At 45.3% G+C, this 19,844-nt stretch overlaps 1 protein-coding gene across 1 annotated transcript in view; it reads right to left on the minus strand.

Moving 5' to 3' along the window:
* Window positions 1–15,513: 15,513 nt before the first annotated feature.
* The window catches only part of HRH2 (histamine receptor H2), an 11,409-nt gene continuing 7,078 nt past the window's right edge, over window positions 15,514–19,844 (minus strand). Inside the window, exon 2 of the mRNA XM_006864843.1 lies at window positions 15,514–16,540. Coding sequence (XP_006864905.1) covers window positions 15,514–16,540 — 1,027 coding nt within the window. The remainder of the gene's footprint in view (window positions 16,541–19,844) is intronic.

A 19,844-nucleotide genomic window follows, 5' to 3' on the forward strand; every position in this document is an offset into this window, starting at 1 on the left:
TGATCATTAGCTGTTGATTATTTTTAAGTGCCGTTGAGTTGGTTCCAACTCACAGCGACCCCGTATCAGGTTTCTGAGGCAGTAAGTCTTTGTGTGGAAAGTCACATCTTTTCCCTATGGAGCGGCTCGGTGGGCTTGAACTGCTGACCTTGTGGTTCACAGTCCAGTACTTATCCTACAGAGCTACCACGTTCTGACATTAACCATTGTTGTTGATAAGTGCTATTGAGCCGGTTCTGACTCATAGAGGCTCTGAATAGGGTTTCTGAGTAGTAGTCCAATGCTGATACTACTTTGCCACACTAGAGCTCACATTAACCATTGTTGTTGCTAAGTATTGTCGTATCAGTTCTGATTCATAGTGGCCCTGTATAGGACTTCCAAAGAGTGGCTGGTGGGTTTGAGTCACCGACCTTGTGGTTGGCAGTCAAGTGCTTATCCTACAGTGCCACACCAGAACTCACACATAAAACATTGTTGTTGTTGTTAAGTGCCGTCGAGTCAGTTCCGACTCATCGTGACCCTGTATAGGGTTTCCAAGGAGTGGCTGGTGAACTTGAACCACTGACCTTTTGGTTCAAACCGACCTTGCAGTCCAGTGCATTAGCCCACAGGAGTGTGATTGTTGTTGTTATGTACCGTGGAGTCGATTCTGACTCATAGTGACCCTGTACAGGGTTTCCAAGGCTATAAATCTTTACGGGAGCAGAATGCCTCATCTTTCTCCCACAGAACCGCTGGTAGTTTCGAACTGCTGACCTTCAGGTTAGCAGCCCGATTCGTAACCACTGCACTACCAGAGCTCCATCACTTCACCCTAGTGTTAACAGCAAAAGTCAAGAAATGCTGACAAGGGTGTTGAGAGATTGGGGCCCTCATACACTGTTAGTGGGATTTATAACATGGCACAATCATTGTGGAAAATGGTATGGCACTTCGTTTAAAAGTTGGAAATAGAAGTATCATATAATCCAGTAATCTCAATACTAGGTATATATGTTACAGAAATAAGAGCTGATATATGATGTATGTATATGCACAACCATGTTCATCACAGTATTGTTCACAATAGCAAAAAGATGGAAACAACCTAAGTGCCCTTCAGTGGGTGAAAGTATAAACCATAGTATGTTTATAGTATGTTTACAAACTATGGTACACACACACTATGGACTACTATTCAACATTAAGGAGTAATGATTAATCTGTGAAATATCTCATAACGTGGATGAACCTGAAGGGCATTATGCTGAGTGAAATTCATCAATCACAAAAGGACAAATAATTGTATGAGATCACTATTATAAAAGGCAAGAAAAGGTGTTCACATTAAAAGGAACATTATTTGATGGTTATCAGGGATAGGAGGAGAAGGGAGATCAAATTAGTAACTAGAGGGTGGTGACTGGTGATTATGTGCCATGGAGTCGGTTCCGATTCATAGCGACCCTGTACAGGGTTTCCGAGGCTGTAAATCTTTACGGGAGCAGAAAGCCTCATCTTTCTCCCGTGGAGCAGCTGATAGTTTTGAACTACTGACCTTAAGGTTAGCAGCCTGATTCGTAATCACTAGAGGGTAGACATGTTATTAAGCTGGGTGAAGAGAAAGGCAATACAGTTAGGGGAGGTAAAAACAAAATGATCTAGACAAAGGAAAACACTGCAATAATCACCAGAGTTAAAGACAATAGAGGTAAACACAAGGAGGCTTCAAAAGGTTCGTGGAAAAATGAATCTAAAAAATAAAGGAATTTCTCCACGCACTTTTTATAGTCTCCTTGTACTATTGCATACATAATCTTGTAATAAATTAAAAACAACAATCCACCAGTGGCTATATAGATAGACACAGGTGTGGGAAGGCAAGAACAACGGCACCCATGAAAATGCCTACGTTTGACAGAGAGTATTTCTACGTATGTGCTACAGCTATATCCTTGAATAAAGTAATAGAAAATTCTTAGCCATAACCAAATATCATGAGGGAATGAGTTGCTGAGTCTGGGGGCTCAGGACCATAGTCTTGGGGGACATCAATGTGTGTTAATATAGCACCATTCCCAAAGAAAATGTTCTATCTCCTTCTTTAGTGAGCAGCAACTGGTGTCTTAAAAAGCTTGTGAGCAGTCATCTAAGGTACAATGATTGGTCTCTCCCCATGTGGAACAAAGAATGAAGAAAATCAATAATTCATGGAAACAATTAGTCTAAAGGACTAGAGGACCACACGAACTTTAGCCTCCACCATCCTGAGACCAGAACTAGATGGTGCTGTCTTCTACTACCAACTGCTCCAAAAGGCACCACTTTAAAAGGTGCCATTAAAAGGGAGAAAAAAGAGACTTAGGTCCTTAGATACCTCTCAGGCCTGTAACTGAACTCACTTCCATGGCTCAACATTCAGTCAAAAGATAGACATGCCTAGAAGGTAAACAACAGGGAGGTTCACACTCCTTAGAACAATCAACCACATGCGATCAAAAGGGCAACATTTGCCCAGAGATAAAGCTCAGAAGGACAACATTTGCCCAGGGATAAAGGAGCTCTGGTAGCGTAGTGGTTATGAGTTGGGTTGCTAACCTCAAGGTCAGCAGTTTGAAACTAACAGCTGTTTCGCGGGAGAAAGATACTCCTATAAAGATTTACAGCCTTGGAAACCATACACAGGGTCGTTACGAGTGGGAACCGTGGAGTATGGCATACTACCACAGCTACCACCAAAGCTCAGAAGGTGGGAAATTATAGGAAAGTAGGGTAAATGGGGCGAATGGAGGAATCCTGATGTGGCGCTGTGAGTTAATAAGCCAGACTGCAAAGCTGTTTGAACTACAAGGTCAGTGGTTCAAGCTCACCAGTTACTCCTTGGAAACCCTATACAGGGTCGCTATGGGTCGGAACTGACTTGATGGCACTTAACAACAACAATGATGAATGGAAACAGTGAACACAAGGAGGAAGTGAGAAGAATGCTGTCACATTGTGTATGTAGAATGGGATCAAACTCATGAAACAAAATGTGTATCAGTTGTTGAATGGAAAACCAATTGGCTCTGTAAAGTTTCCCCCAAATCACAATAAAAAGTTAAAAGGAAACAACAAGAAGAAAGATCTACAGCCTTGGGACCCTAGGGAGCCGGTCTACTCTGCCCTACAGGATCACTATGATTTGGAATCAACTCAACGGCAGTGAGCGGGTGGGAGTGTGTGCCAGCCACTCTTCTAGGGGTGTTATGTTTGTGTACCCCTTTAATCCTTACAACAGCCTTTTGGAATGAATATTATTGAGATTGGGGCAGTGGCGGTCCAGTGGGAGAATTCTCACCTTCTGTGAAGGAGACCTGAGTTGAACTCCCAGCCACTGCCCACTTGTCTGTCAGTGAAGGCTGACAGATTCACCTCTTTCTGAGCACTTGTCACACATGTTTGTACCCATGTCCCTACGCCTTTTCTGGAATGTGCATTTGGTGAAAAGAATGATTGGATGAGTACGACAACGCAAGGCATAGCAGCCACTACAACAGCTCAGGAAATGGACCCTCCATAAGGTCTGTGGTTCACATCCACTGGCTGCTCCTTAGAAACCCCATACAGGGTTGCTATGAGTCAGAACTGACTCGATGACATTTAACAACAACATCACCACGGTATTTAGATAGGAAGGAGTCCAAGGACTGTGTAAGGTGGTACTATGAATTGAATTGCATCTCCCCCAAAAGATATGTTGCAGTCAGAACCCTTTGTTTGGAAATCGGGTCTTGGCAGATGTTATCAGTTAATATGAGGTCATACTGAAGTAGGGTGGGTTCTTCAAATCACCATCTGAGAGGTGTTCTTATAAAAGAGACAGAGAACACTGCCACAGAGAGACACAGCAGGAAAAGGGCCTTGAGATGACAAAACTCTGTAAACCAACGAATGCCAAAGATCACCAGCTGTCACCAGAAGTTGGAGAGAGGCATGGAGCAGTCTCTCCCTTAGGGGACTTAGAAGGACTCGACGTTAGAAGGACTCGACGTGACAGGCACCTTGATCTCACAGTCCCAGCTCCAGGACTGTGAGTTTGTGGTACTTTGGAAGCCAGCCCTAGGCAACAAATGCAGATAGCAATACGGATGGGCTTTCTCTTTAACTTTCAGTTTTAGGTTCTGTTTCAATGAACCTCAAGTAATTCTGGAAAGGGAAAGTCCTCTGTGCACTGGGGATGAACACCCATTTTGACTGACAGGAAGAGAAAGTATTAACTCTCACCCACGGACCTGTGACAATCAAAGCCTATGGAGCTCCTCCCTCATGCTCCACCCTCATTCCTGCCCTGATTGGAGACAGGGAACCAGCCATAACTGATGGGTTGACAGCTAGCACCAGCTGCCACTTCTCAGCAGTTGGGATACCCCTCAACTTTCTATCTCTGAGCAGAGAGGGAGTGGCTCCTTCTAGCACAACAAAGCCTCAGCAACTGTGTACACTCTGCACTGGTGTGAGGAACCAGACGGAGCAGATTTTAGACTCATTTCCATCCCAACACACTGGCTACAAATAGCCACTGTGTGTTTAATGAACACCAGAGTCTCCCCAAAACAGAAAGTGTCTCCTTTCTGCTTCTCCAGGGACAGCGACAGCCACCAGATGTTAGGTCTGTTATAGATGAGAAAACGGGGGCTCAGAGACAGATGTGAACATTTCAAGGTCACACAGCAGACAGTCGCAGAAGCAGTAAGCAGCCCACTCCACCCAGTCCCCCGGGCCCGGGGTCATCCACAGACCCACCCTCCTCCTTCCTTGCATCAGCAACTTCAAGTCGTGACAAGTACAAGTCTCTTGGATTTCCTCCGCAGTCTGAGCGACTCATTAGTATGAATAGCACGTTCCTCACTGCCCTTGCCAGAGATTCTTGCAACACAGTTGGAGTTTTGCATAATTTCTCTCTCCCTTGTTAAGCATTCAGACAGAATTGGGGTTGAACTGGCCCCTTGAGATTGATCCAAAGCCCCATTTCAAATGAGGGACATGAGGCCCAGGGTCAGGACCCAACTTGAGCTCTTGAAGACATGTCTGAGGCACAAACCAACAAAGTTGGCCCTGAACATTTCAGCTGCTTCCTTGAGAGGAGCCAAAAGAAAAAAAAAATAAAAGCTACTACTCACTAAGCAACTGCGCTTTTCCTAGCACTTCACATAAATTGCTCCTAAGCCTCATCAGAACCCTTACAGGAGTTCCTATCCCCATTGTATGGAAAAGTAAGTTGAGGCTCAGAAAGGACAAGCCACCTGCGAAATGCTGAAGCTCGAAGTCGAGCCCTTTTTTCCCCCTTATACCAGAAGTTGGTAAACTATGTTGTTATTTTTGTAAAATGCCATTGAGTCATTTCTGACTCATAGCGACCCTATCAAGGGTTTCCAAGGAGCAGCTGGTGGGTTTGAACCACCAACCTTGCTGCTCAGAGTTGACGTTGTGGTCCAATGCATTGTTCTGAAGTCACACAGGGGCTCCAGTCACTACCTGGTTTTGTTGAAAAGGCTGGGGGAAAATAAAGAAAGTAAAAAGAGCTCATGACTCATGAAAATTATATGAAATTCAAATTGCAGTGTCCATAAAGAAAGCTTTATAGGAACACACCCACCCTCATTCCTTCCTGTATTGGTTATGGCTGCTTTAGCACTACAATGGGCGTGGAGTGGTCACGAGAGACATCTATGATCTGCAGAACTTAGAATATTGAATACCTGGCCCTTTGCAGAAAATGCTTGGTGGCCCCTGCCCTGCCGTGTGCCATCTCCCACAAAGACCATACAGGAGGCATGCAGTTGCACAGGTGTTCACTGCCCCAAAGCATCAGGTCAACAGGGTGGGTAAGGGATGGAATCCAGCTCTCTGCCTTTTGTATAAGGTGTGTGCCCTGGGGTGGGTATCCCTGGAAGAAGAGTCTTGTCCTAATTTGTTCATCTAACTGTCATTATTGTTAAGTACTGCTGAGTTGGTTCTGACTCATAGCAACCCTGTATAGGGTTTCCAAGGAGTGGCTGTGAGTTTGAACTGCAGACCTTGCGATCTAGTGCTTTATCCCACCGCACCACACCAAGACTCCATTCACCTAGAATGTGCACCATTTTCTTAAGAAAATAACAATCAGTACCGGGGACAGTGCTGGTCCGGTGGCAGAATTCTCACCTTCCATGCCAGACACTTGATTTGATTCCCAGCCAATGCACCTCACTGATTACCAGTCATTGGCTCCTCTACCAACTGGAGGATTGAATGTTGCTCTGATGTTGAGTGCCCGGCTCAGGAGAGCTTCCAGACTAAGATGGACTAGGAAGAGAGACCGGGAAACCTGCAGCATTCATGGGGGGTTAGCATGCTAACAGCAACAACAACAACAACAAATAATGATACTAGCAGTGGCTCTGAAAGTATATGCGCCCTTCCCTCCCCATCCCAGCCTCAGGGAAGGTAGAAACCAGCATGTTCAGTGTCAGACCTGTGTCAGAAGGAGCCAGGAGGTGTAAACCAGGGAGAAGGCACTGCCAGGGGTCTGAGAGAAGCTGGGGGGGGGGGGGGGGAACCGAAGGTCGCTCTAGCTCTCACTCGCGGGGGTGGGGGAGGGGGGGGGGAGAAGGAGGAGAAGTCATACAGGTACAGGTTGGCCTCTAGATCTAAAGGTACAATCTGCAGAAGTATAAATGAGAAGTTCTCTACCTTTCAAGTGATTCCTGGAGGGCCACGGTTTATTCACCTTGACCTCTGAGGCTGTAAAGGGCTTCCCATTTCCTCTCCCTCTGTCTCCTTCACCTGATTTCCTCTCCAGGGAGGGGTCTCACTCCCCAAACTCTCTGAAGAAATAGAAGACAGAAAGGATTAACTCCTGTTGGTGGGTGCTCTCCCTGATCTACCTGGTTGGTAGCCATGCAGCAGTGCAGCCCCCGCCGGTCTGAGAGTGGAGGATGCTGGGAGTTCTCCACCCAGCGCCTGCAGATGGCCAAGAGCTGCCACTGAGCCCGTATACTCAATGACGGAGAAATGAAACACTGGATGGAAGCAAAAGGAGGAAGAAAGGAGAATGAGAAGAGAGGGAAAGAACATGCAAAACAAATGAAGGCAAGAAATGAAGAAAAGGCAGAAAAGAGAGAACTTTGAAAATATTATGCTAAATGAAAGAAGCCAGGCACAAAAGACCAGAATAGGCAAATCTACAAAGACAGAAAGTAGAAAGGGAATCCTGGTGTGGCACTGTAGGATAGGCACTGGACTGCTAACCACAAGGTAGGCAGTTCAAACCTACCAGCTACTCTTTAAAAACCCTATACAGAGTCACTACGAGTTGGAACTGACTAGATGGCACTAACAACAACAGCATGGCTTGAGGAAGAATCCTAGTGTGACGCTGCAGTGTAAGCAACGAACTGCTAACCACAAGGTTGGCAGTTCAAACCCACCAGCCACTCCTTGGAAACTATACAGCGTTGCCATGAGTTGGAATTGACTTGATGGCACTTAACAACAAGAGCATGGACTGGGCAAGGGAATGCTGATGGTGTGACAGTTAATTTGCAGCTCAGCTGCAAATCAAAGGTCAGCGGTTTGAACACAGCAGCCACTCTGTGGGAGAACTGATCTGGTGACTGCTTCCAGTTATTGTAGTTAAGTTAGCGGAGTTGATTCCAGCTCATACTGATTCTATCTATAATAGAATGAAGCACAGCCCAAGATCTGTGCCATCCTCCTAACTGTGGCTCTGTTTAAGCCCATTATTGTAACCACTGTGTCAAACCATGTTGTTGAGCATCTTCTTCTTTCTCGCTGATCCTCTACTTTACCAAGCATGATGTCCTTCTCCAGGCACTGGCCCATCCTGTCCAAAGTACACTTCTAAGGAACATTCTAGCTGTGTTTCTTCTTTGACAGATTTGTTCTTTCTTCTGTCAGTCCATGGTATGTATAGTCAGTATTTTTTGCCAACACCATAATTCAAAGGAAATTCTCTGGGGGCTGTTCTACTCTGTCATATAGAGAGTATAGTCTGACTGCGAGTCAAAATTGAGTTGATGGCACACAACAACTGAGTTGGGGAAACTGGTGGGCTAAGTTTCTGAGTGATTACCAAAAGGTAATGGGTTTCTTTTGGGGGTGGTGGTGATAACAATGTTCTAAAGGTGACTATGGCTGCACCATTCTGAACTTACAAAAGACCATTGAACTGCACCCTTCAAATAGGTCAATGGTAAGGTATGTACTGCACATCTTGAAAAGGCTGTTACAAAAGAGAAAGAAGAAAAGATAGAATGTGAAGGAAAACAGACAAAACAGGTGAAAAGAAGGATGGTGATGAGGAAAGATCCACATTCATTAAAGTCCCTGCCATATGCCAGGATTTATGCTAAGTTAGCACAGCCATCCTCACTACTAATGGATTCTGTATATTGGAATTTACCTGTTCACTAAAATTTATTGATAACCGATTTCATAGTCATTATATGCAGAGGAGCTAAAAATTTGTCACCTGAAGCCATGTTTCCAGTTGATGTTGAACAAGGCAGCACTGTGCCTTCTTACCTCAGCTCTCATGCTATAATCCAGTTTCTTTTTCAAGGTCTATTCAGTGCCATGTTTTCTTCATTTATGTGTCATTTATTTATTTGTAGGTGATGTTGCAATTTGAAATGGTCCCCAAGCATAGTGTTGAATGCTGTCTAGTGTCCCTAAACACAGAAGAGTGCAATGGGCTTTATGAAGAAAACTTGTGGGTGGGATAAGTTCTGTTGAGGCATGAGCTATGATACTGTTGACTCAGAGTTCAATGTCAGTGAATGAATAGTATATATAAATAAGGTGTCTTTAAGCAGAAGCACACATAAAATCAGGGTAATATTGATCAGTTGATGAAAATGTTGTAATCAGAGGCTGGTAGAAACCCAAGACTAAATGTCTTCATACATTCAACAAATATTACTGGGCTAATTATGGGAGTCCTAGTGTGGTCTGCGAACCTTAAGGTCAGTGGTTCGAAACTACCAGCCGCTCCGCGGGAGAAAGATGAGGCTTTCTACTCCCGTAAGGATTTACACCCTCGGAAACCCTGTACAGGGTCGCTATGGGTCGGAACCGACTCGACGGCACTTAACAAACGTGGTACTGTGGGTTAATATGCCAGACTGCAAAGCCCTTTGAACTGCAAGGTTGGCAGTTCAAGCTCACCAGCTGCTCCTCGGAAACCCTATACAGGGTCTCTATGGGTCAGAATTGACTCGACAGCACTTAACAACAATAACAGCAATTATGTGTCAGAAGTTCCAGTCTAGTGCAAATGATAAAGTTGCTCAGCTATTAACTAAAAGAATAGTGGTTTGAATCCATCCAGAAGAGCTTCAGAACAAAGACCTGGCAATCTACTTCTAAAAAATCAGTCATTGGAAACCCTATGAAGTATCGTTCTACTCCGGCACAAATGGGGTCATCGTGGATTGGGAGTGACTCAGGGGCATGGACCTGCACTCCAAGAACTTCTGGTCTCAATGAGGCAGACATCAGACAAACAGACGGCAATATGACTAGCTGGGTTAAGAAGATAAAGGGGGTAATCAAAAGAGAAGAAGACCAGGGTGGTAACATTGGAACTGAGGAGATGTGAACCAGGCAGAGAGAGGGTCCTGGAGCTAAGGGAAGGACTATGGAGATGGACAACAGGTGGTGTGTGGAGTGGGCCAGCAGGGTACAAGAGGGGTTTGCCACAGTGGTGGGCCTTGGGGGATTTGGTATTTTATTCCATGGGGACAGTGGTGGTTCAGTGGTGGAAGTTTTGTCGCCCATGAGTGAAACCAGGGTTAGATTCCCAGCCAAGGTGTCTCTGGTATCACCACTACCTTTCTGCCAGTAGAGACTTGCACACTGATACTGAACAGGTTACAGCAGAGCTGCCAGTCTAAGACAGACTAGGAAATCAGCTAATGACTATTAGCTCACAAGGATCTGATTCCCTTGGGTATGGGGCAAGGTCGCTAACAACAACAATTAATGCAATTTCCATCTGGAAGGGTTCTTGTAGCTGTAGAGGGAAAGAACGCAGATATGAGTAGGCTAGTGGGGTGGAGTGGGGCAGAGCTGGTTCTCCAACAAGAGCCCCTTGTAAAGAAGAGAGCTGGATGAAAGGGGTGGGGAACTCACCCCACCTCTATGAGCATTTCTTTCAGAAGTCTTTCTAAAATTCTCCAGAACTCTAATCTCCCAGGCACCTGGGAGTATCACCACGCAGGTGCAGACATGCCATAGCTACCCAGAGACAGACTCTCGATACCAAGGTGCTTATGAATACTATCTACCTGCCTCCAGAGATTACTGGGAAAGAAAATAAGTGGTCAGGAAAGAGACCCACTGAATCGATTCTGCTTCATAGTAACCCTGTGTAAGGTTTCCAAGATTAAATCTTTACAGGAACAGAAAGTCTCCTCTTTCTCCCTTGAAATGGCTGGTGGATTTGAACCACTGAACTTGCAGTTAAAAGTCCAACTCATAAACCACTACATCACCAGAGCTCTTTCCTCATTTGGTAAATACTGGCTATACACAGTGATTGCAACAACGGATTCAAGTTAACTATTGTGAAGATGAAGTAGAACCAGGTAGTGTTTTGTTCAGACAGCAACGAACAGCATACTTCATATTGTTGTTGTTAAGTGTTGTCAGGTCAATTCCAATTCATAGAGACCCTGTATAGGGTTATCAAGGAGTGGCTGGTGGCTGGTGAGTTGGAACCACCGACCTTGTGATTCAAACCAACCTTGAGGTTGAGTGCTTATCCTACATCGCCACAACAGGACTACAAACCCCAAATAGTACTGTTAAATAGCAAGTCCTTTGTAAGTGCTTTACAATGAAAAAAAAATCAATGGTTTCTTTTGTCTGGAGCAGATGGTAGTGGAATATAGACCTAGGCCTGGCTATGGTGACAAGAAATGGAGCAAGAGACGGTCTGAGATTGAATCCTGAAGAGTCTCTAATGCCAGGCTAAGGAGATGAGACTTGTGGTTGGCTGAAAATGAGATATCCATGTCCTAATCCACAAAGTGAATGTTACATCATATGGAGAAAAGGAATTTGTAGAAGTGATTAAATTAAGGAACTCGAGATGGGATGCTACTCTGGGCCCCTCACATGTGTCCTCATAAGATGGAGGCAGGAAGAGTTGGTTATAGAGGAGATGTAAGGATGGGATAAGAGGTTGGAGCAATACCAGGAAGGAGCTGTGAGCCAAGGGTCATGGGCAGCCTCTAGAAGCTGGAAAAGGCAAGGGACTATCCTCTGAAGTCTTGAGCAGGAACCAGCCCTGCCTACATCTTGGTTTTAGATGCCTGACCTCCAGAACCTAGGTGAATATATGTGTGCTGTTTTCAGTCAACCAGTTTGTGTCCCAGGACACTAGTTAGAGCCTTGGGTGGTGCAAACAATTAAACTCTAGGCTGCTAACAGAAAGGTAGAAGATTTGAGTCTACCCAGAGGCACCTTGGAAGAAAGGACTGGCTACCTACTTCCGAAAAGTCCATCATGGAAAACCCTATGGGGCACAGTTCTACTCTGATACACATGGAGTCACCATGAGTCTGAGTCAACGCCATGGCAACTGGTTAGGACATGAACACAGGATTGTATCCAGTGGCCACAGGAAGCCATACATGGAGGTCATGGGGCAGAGGTGACTCGGTGAGATCGTGGCTTAGAAAACTCACCAAGTGAAGGAGGGGGACAAGACTGAAGGCAGAAGGATCAGTGAGGTGGCTAAGGAAGTTGTCTGGGGTCGAATGAAGACGGAGTCAAGGAGGGGGCAGCAAGAGTCATTTAGTGGCAGATTCTGGAAATTCTAGGGATATGGTTGCTAGTTGGCTGTAGGAAAGGGAAGTAAAGATGGAACAGCTCAGCACTTTTCCTTCTGGAGCCCCTACTCTACCCAGGGATGATGTGATCTATCCCCTTCAGAAACTTCAGCTCAGGCAGATACCCACCCTCCTCCCACAGTGGTAAGGGTTCTGGGCTAGCACTGGTTCTTGTCCCTAATCAGAGAGCAGAAAGAACATGTTATGGGTTAGCCCGGAAGCAGAGAAAATCAACCCAGCACTATTCTGGACCTTCTGAACCCTCCATGCCCAACCATGGTGTCAGGTCCTTGAGGCTGACTGGTTTTCCAATCCTTCTCTGCCAACCCTGACAACCCCACGCCTGGCCCCTGCTTCTGGGGTCTGGAGGAGAAAACTTGCTGTGGATGGACATTAGATGCGTGTGCTTTGGTCCTGGCACTGCAGCTGCTGCCTTGGTTTCTGGCCCTGAGTGAGGCGGGGATCCCAGAGGCCTGCCGATCACAAGGACTGTTATCACGGCTACTGCTGCTTTCCTGGCTTCTCGTTACTTACACGCTCTTGTCACTTGTGGCAGGTTACAGTAGCTTTCCTTATTTGTTGGGGATAAAATCTAAGACCCCCAATGGGTGTCTAAAACTGAAGATAGTTCCATCCTCTATAGCTACTATATGGTTTTCCTATCTATACACATGACAGGGACTCCAGGTACCCTTGATGGGTAGCACTAATCTATCAGATGCTGGCAGGGTGCAGGGCAACTGCTCACTCTGACTCAGACATGATTTCATCTTGCTACTCAGAACGGTGCGCAATTTCAATATTTTCAGACTGAAGTTGACCAGTTTCCCATCTGTAGATCAGGGATAAAGCAAGTACCTACTTCACAGGGTTGTGCCAAAAATGAAATGAGATCATGAAGAGGGCCCTCTTCACTTAAGGACCAAAGGTTTGCTCTCTGGGGCACCTCCCTGGGCTAGTTGCGGGGGGCACTGGTTTCAATCCTTGGCACATGCTGCACTGAGTCATGACCTGTCTGCCCTCCCTACCCCCACTAGACTGGGAGCAATTATAGATGGCAAGAGTGGTGGTATAGAATGGGGGATTGTTTTGCCTTCATTTACACCCTTAACACTTGCCACAGGGGGGATTAGCATACTCTCACAGAATAACTAATACATGTAAGCAATGTCAAAGAAGGCAAAGCTGACAAAATAATAGGTGTTCAGTAAGAATTAGGAGCCCTGGTGTGGCACTGTGGGCTAATGCGTCAGACTGCAAAGTCATTTGAACTGCAAGGTCAGTGGTTCAAGCTCACCTGCTGCTCCTTGGAAACCCTATACAGGGTCGTTATGGGTCGGAATCGACTCGACAGCACTTAACAACAACAACAAGTAAGAATTAGCTATTATTACCATTGTTGTTAAGTGCTTATTGAAGGATCGAGTTCCCCTAAGAACTAGCGTTAGAAGGCGGCTGATTAGCTCAGAAATCCTACAGGCAAATGCAGCACAAATTTCTGTTTCAGTGAATGATACACATCATTCAACTGAATCATGCCAGCTACTTCCTTAGATATGGCCTATGCTCTGTTTAGTTTGTTTTGCGATGTTTTTACTGAACTAAATCAATGCTGCACGTGAGTTACTTTCTGAACGAGGGAATGTGGAAGGGCACAGTCAGATGGGCATGTATCTCTTGTGAACGGAAGTGGAAGGAAGTCTCCAGATCTTCATTTTGGAGAGATGCCTTGGAGGATGGATCTGAGAGGGCGGGTCTAGAGACTGGACAACCAGGAAGAAGGTGAGGCAATAGTTGGGGTGCAGGAAGAATGAAGCTTATCCCAAAAAGAGTGCTTGGGGGTACAGGACCTGGGACCCAAGTCTGGAGGTACTTCATACCTGAGGAAGCAGTAAGAGTGGCAGCTGCAAGGACTGGAGGAGATACAGCTCAGGACCATGAACCCTTACAACTCTCAGATCAGATCCCAGATCCTAGGGTGTAGACCTGCTGTGTCTGTCCAAGTGTTTTCCGAGATCAATGCTTGTGCTCGAGAATGGACGTGTCACCCTTCTGGGAGTCAGGGTGTTTGCATCCCTTAGCTCATGAACCTCCTGGACAATGAAGGTGAGAAGGGCAGGCTGTGTGAGACAGACCCAACACTGGGGCTGAAGAGCAGCAGGGACTTGCTTGAGGCACAGAACAAGTGATGACAGGGCTGATGGCAGGGCTCTGCCATTGATTTCATTAAACTGTCCAGCACGACAAACCCCAAACACGTCATTTCTACAGTCCCTGGTGCTCAACACAGGTCCTGGCATACTGTGGACATTTGACAAATGTGTGCTGAAAGAATGGATGGATGGATGGATGGATGGATGGATGGATGGATGGATGGATGGGATAGGTCAGTTTCTCAGACCAGCATTCTATGGAACAAAGGTATGCTTTGTGGGAAGAGAAAGAAAAGCATTATTTATTGAGCAAATTCTACATGTCGGGATGCTACGTGTATTCTTTCTTGTACACCACTCAACACTTGCCTTTCTTCAGAGTGACCTTCCCAAGGTGCCTCAAATCTTCGGTGCAGTTTCCCTTTGTACACAACATTAGCGTTGTCACCAGTTACTTTGTCTAAGTTGCATTCAGATATAATTTATCTTTTCAACCTGCACTTCCTTGGAGGTAGAACTCCAGGGCACTTCCTCTTTGCATCTTCTGCATCCTGCATATCTCTAGGACTCCAGACCTTTTAGATTTTCTCTTCTGGATGGGAAACTTCTAGATGATGCTCTTCTCCTCTCTATGAACTAGGACCACGGCTGTCTCACTGACATCCCTGTCTGCAGTCTTACACTTCCCATCCATGTCTTAGACTGCAATTAGAGTCTTCTTTCCAAAGCACAGATCTACTGGTGATCCCCCTTCACTGCCTTACTACAATCCTTCAATATTTTCCTAAGATCTGCAATAATAATACCCAAATCCTTAGTCTAGCATTGAAGGCACTCCTGAGTCTTCCAATCCCTTACCTCCACTGATTTGAGCTTCTCTAAGGTAAGAGCTATAATGCAATAGTAGATGCTCAATAAATGCTGAACAACACAACTGGGTTTCTCGTTTAATCCCCCAAACACCTTCATTGGTGGTAGTGTTACTACATGGTTATTTGAGTACACAGGAGTTCCTGGGTGTGAATTGCTTAACACAGACAGTTGCTAACTGAGTCCACCCAGGTATACCTCAGAAGAAAGGTCTGACAATCTACTTTCAAACAGCCAGGCATGAAAAATCTTTTGCTGGAGTCCAGTTTTACTCTGACATGCATGGAGTAGCCAGAAGTCATATGTTCTTTTTTTTTTTTTTTTTTTACCACTAGTTAGGTGACTACTTATAACCAAGAAGTGGCAGAGCTCGACAGCACTGTGCAGGTCTCAGCTATGAGATCCTGGCCAAGTTCTCTGAGGTCAATGTGCTTCTTTTAAAATGGAGATAAACCTTAGGTGGCTCTTGTGAGGATTAAACGAGACATGGTTTGCTAAGTCTGGTGAGAAGTGCTTGCCTGGCATGTAAATGACACCACATGAACTCAGCCATTTTATCATTAAGGTTACCATTAGTAGGAGCCCCCTCCCTATGTCCATTTTAGGGCCCTGCAAAAATGGCTTGGTTGTTACCTGTCTGTAGCTCCCTGCAGGGCTGTAACCTCGGTCCCACACCACACCTGTAGCTTCAGGGGCTTTTCTTCCTGTCCCTTGTGCTCTCTGCTTTGGCTCCTGGACAGCTGAGAGTTAGTGGATCTCAGAGAAGCGTCATGGGAATTGTAGGAGGTGGACCTGCAACGGAAGAGCTGCTGGTACGCAGTGCGGAAGTCTCTGTTCAATGTAGCATACAGAATGGGATTCAGGGCTGAGTTGGCGTAGCCCAGCCATAGAACAATGGCTTCAATAACCTCATTGATGGCCTCATCTCCTCTGAGCCCACGGTAAACAAACACGGTGAAGTAGGGGAACCAGCAGACAATGAAGGCTCCCATCACAGCAGCCAGTGTCACTGTGGCTTTGTGCTCCTTGATGGTGGCTGCATTCCAGGAGCTGATATGATTGATCCTCTTGGCCTGATCCCGGGCAATCTTGAAGATGCGGTAGTAGGTGATACACATGATGAGCAGAGGCAGGTAGAAGGTGACCAGTCCATCCACCAAGCCATAAACTTCATTGACCTGGACTTTGCACTTAGAGATGTTGTAGTTGACATTGATGGTCATGTTCCTGCTGTTCCACCCCAGGTGGATAGACAGGAAGGACAGGGTGATGGAGATAACCCAAATGAAGACCAGCGAGATGGCGACCCGGACAGGGGTGACTAGCACTGGGTAGCGGAGTGGGTCTGTGACGGCGCAGTACCGATCAAGGCTAATCATGAAGAGGTTGAGGATGGAAGCTGTGCAGAGCATCACATCCAGGCTGGTATAGATATTGCAGAAGATCTGGCCAAAGCTCCAGTTGGAGGACAGCTGGTAGATGGCAGAGAAGGGCAGTACCAAGAGGCCAAGGAGCAGATCAGTGATGGCCAAGGACACGATGAAGCAGTTGGTCAGACTGCGAAGACGGCGGTTCAAGCCTACAGCCAGGCAGACAACCACATTACCAGCAATGGTGATGAAGATGAGGACCATGAGGATCATGCTGATGGTGATACTGGATACAGTGGAAGAGAATATGTGACTGGGTGCCATCCTGGGACCCTGGTGGACCTTCCAGGACCACAGCCCCAGGCTGCTTATCCTTAGATCTCCAAAGTATGAATTATGTCAACCGCTGGACTCCAGGATTCCAAAAGAGGGTGGCCTTCAAGGACTGGCCCAATGCTGTTTTCTAGAAATGAATAAGGCAATCTGTTATGAGTTGTTGGGTATGAATATGAACAAAGAAGAAGAAAGGGAAGTCTTGAAGTCAGGTTTGTGGTTCTAGCTCCAGTTTTCAGATTGCCCCATGAAGAGTCAGCTTCCTCCCAGGACTATATTATAGGGAGACCCGGGCGCTGCGACATGTGTCTGGACGTGGCTTTGGTTTTCTGCAGGAGGAATCGTGTGAAGACAATGCCACATCCTTCTTCATAGCTGGAACCTATTCCCATCCATGAAGTGGGTCAAGGACTGGGACACCTCCCGCTCAGGGGACACTGGAGAGCTGAAGCTGCAAATGGAAAGGTTGGAATGGTGAGCACTTTAAAGCCAGACAGAAAGCATGGCCCAGTTCAATGTTAATTCTTCTAAAACTTGACCTCTTTGTGAGATACCAGGAGATCTGGGAGCCATTCTGAGTACCCACCTTGAGAGAGACTGAGCCCTTTGGGATACATAGATATAGAAGAGGGGGAGGGAGTCAGGCTGCATGGGGTTTTGAAAGAATCTTATGACAAGCAGTTGGACATGGAATGCATACATGGGAAAGATACAAATTTAGGTACAGATTTTAAGGTCCAGGAGTACAAGGGCCATGTCTGCTAGTTCACTGTCAGGGCCCAGTGCCTGGCCCAAGGCATCTGATGAACAAGTGAGTGAGTGAGTGAGTGAATACATACATACATACATACACACGTACATACATAAATACATGCATGCAATGGATGCAGTAAAAGCACTTGGAATGGTATCTGTCAATGTTGTTTTACAAAATGGCATCTTGTGCTAAACCAGGGGTCAGTACACTTTTTTAGAAAAGAAGTAGATAGTGACTATTTTCTACTTTGCTGGCCATATGGTCTCTGCTGCATTTACTTAACTCTGCCATAGTAGAACGAAAGCAGACATGATGGCTTGTAAATGGGTAGGCATGGCAGTGTGCCAATGAAACTTTATTTATGGAGGATGAAATGCGCATTTCATAGCATTTTCATGAGTCACAAAATGTTATCCTTTGGTTGAGGTTGATTTTTTCCCCACCACTTAAAAATATAAAAGTCATTCTTAGCTCGTGGGCTGCCCAAAAACCAACCCCCATCATTCCCCGCCAACCCACTTTAAAAACATCTCTGAATCTTCCATTTCTTCTTTAGCAGAACACTGTGGTTTCTTGGGAGACCCTAGGTGGCACAAACTGTTAAGCACACAGCTACTAACTGAAAAGTTGGAGGTTTGAACCCACCTAGAAGCACTTCATAAGAAAGACCTTCTACAAGGTCACAGCCAAGAAAACCCTATTTGAAATGACTAGATGGACACTGGTTTATTTGTTGTTGGTTTGGTTTGGTTTTGTGCTTTCCTATCCAGTGTGTGGATAATAGGCTGGACTGAATATTGAATAGCAGGACGCTGGCCTGGTTCAAACTCACCAGCCACTCACTCCTTGGAAACCTATCCAGGGTCACCATGAGCCAGGACAGACTCGATGGCACTTAACAAAAACAACAACAACAACAATCCAGGTCAACTGGTCTAGAATTCACTCACCATCCCTAGTGAGGCAGGGGAAAAGAGCTGGTCATAGTTCTTCATCTCCCTCTCATGGGCATGCAGAGGTATCTCCTTTCTTTCTTTGTTCTCACTGCAAACACCACTTTAATAAAATAGCTGCACACACAATCACTCTAGGTTCCATAAAAGCCTTAATGCTATTGTTGCTACTGTTAAGTGATGTTGAGTTGATTTGACTCATAGCAACCTTGTCTGTATAGGGTTTCAGAGAAGTGGCTGTGGTGAGTTTGAACTGCTAACCTTGCAGTTTAAACTGACCTACTGGTCCAGAGCTTATCCTACAGTGCCACTAATGTCAGCTGCTGTCAAGTTGGTCCTTGACTTGCAGCAATTCCATGCACAATGGAACACAATGCTGCATGGTCCTGTGCCATCTCCATGATCGGTTGTAGATTGGGCTGTTTTGATCCACACAGTTTTTATTGGCTAATTTTTTTGGAAGTAGATCTCCAGGCCTTTTTCCCTAGCCCATCTTAACTTGGAAGTTCTGCTGACACCTGTGTAACATCACAGCAACACTGGCAGGGAGTTAAAGAAGGCAAAAAATTTACTATTACAGCACCAATGTCACTAAGGATCCTCTCCTAGTGACAACCACATGGTTTACTATGCCAGGAATGACAACTTGAAGAGGAATGGTGTTGCATTCATCTTCAAAAAGAACATATCTAGATCTGTCATGAGGTACAATGCTGTCTGTGATAGGATAATATCCATGAACCTATAGGGAAGCCCAGTCAATACCACTATTATTCAAATTTATGCACCAACCACTAATGCCAGTGAGGATGAAACAGAAGAATTCTACCAACTTCTTCAATCTGAAATTGATCAAACATGCAATCAAGATGTATTAATCATTACTGGTGATTGGAATGCAAAGGTTGGGAACAAAGAGGAAGGATCAGTGGTTGGAAAATATGGCCTTGGTGATAGAAATGATGCTGGAGAACGCATGACAGAATTCTGCAAAACTAATGATTTGTTCATTTCAAATGCCTTCTTTAGACGGCATAAGAGACGGCTATACACATGGACAACTATACCGAAGGAATACAAAAAAATCAAATTGATTACATCTGTGGAAAGAGATGATGGAAAAGCTACATATTATCAGTAAAAACAGGGCCGGGGCAGACAGTGGAAAAGACCATCAATTACTCATATACAAATTCAAACTGAAGCTGAAGAACATGAAAACAAGTCCACGAGATCCAAAATATGACCTTGAATAAATATATACCACCTGAATTTAGAGACCATCTGAAGAACAGATTTGATACATTAAACACTAAAGACCAAAGACCAGAGAGTTGTGGGATGACAACAACAACATCATACATAAAGAAAGCAAAAAGTCATTGAGAAGATGACAAAGAAGGAAAAGGTCAAAATGGATGTCAGAAGAGGCACTGAAACTTTCTCTTCAGTATAGAGATGCTAAAGCAAATGGAAGAAATGAGGAGGTCCAAGAGCTGAACAGAAAAATTCAAAGATCAGCTCAAGAAGATAAAGCCAAACATTAC

This window comes from Chrysochloris asiatica, unplaced genomic scaffold (assembly GCF_000296735.1).
Source record: "Chrysochloris asiatica unplaced genomic scaffold, ChrAsi1.0 scaffold00071, whole genome shotgun sequence".
Taxonomy (NCBI): domain Eukaryota; kingdom Metazoa; phylum Chordata; class Mammalia; order Afrosoricida; family Chrysochloridae; genus Chrysochloris; species Chrysochloris asiatica.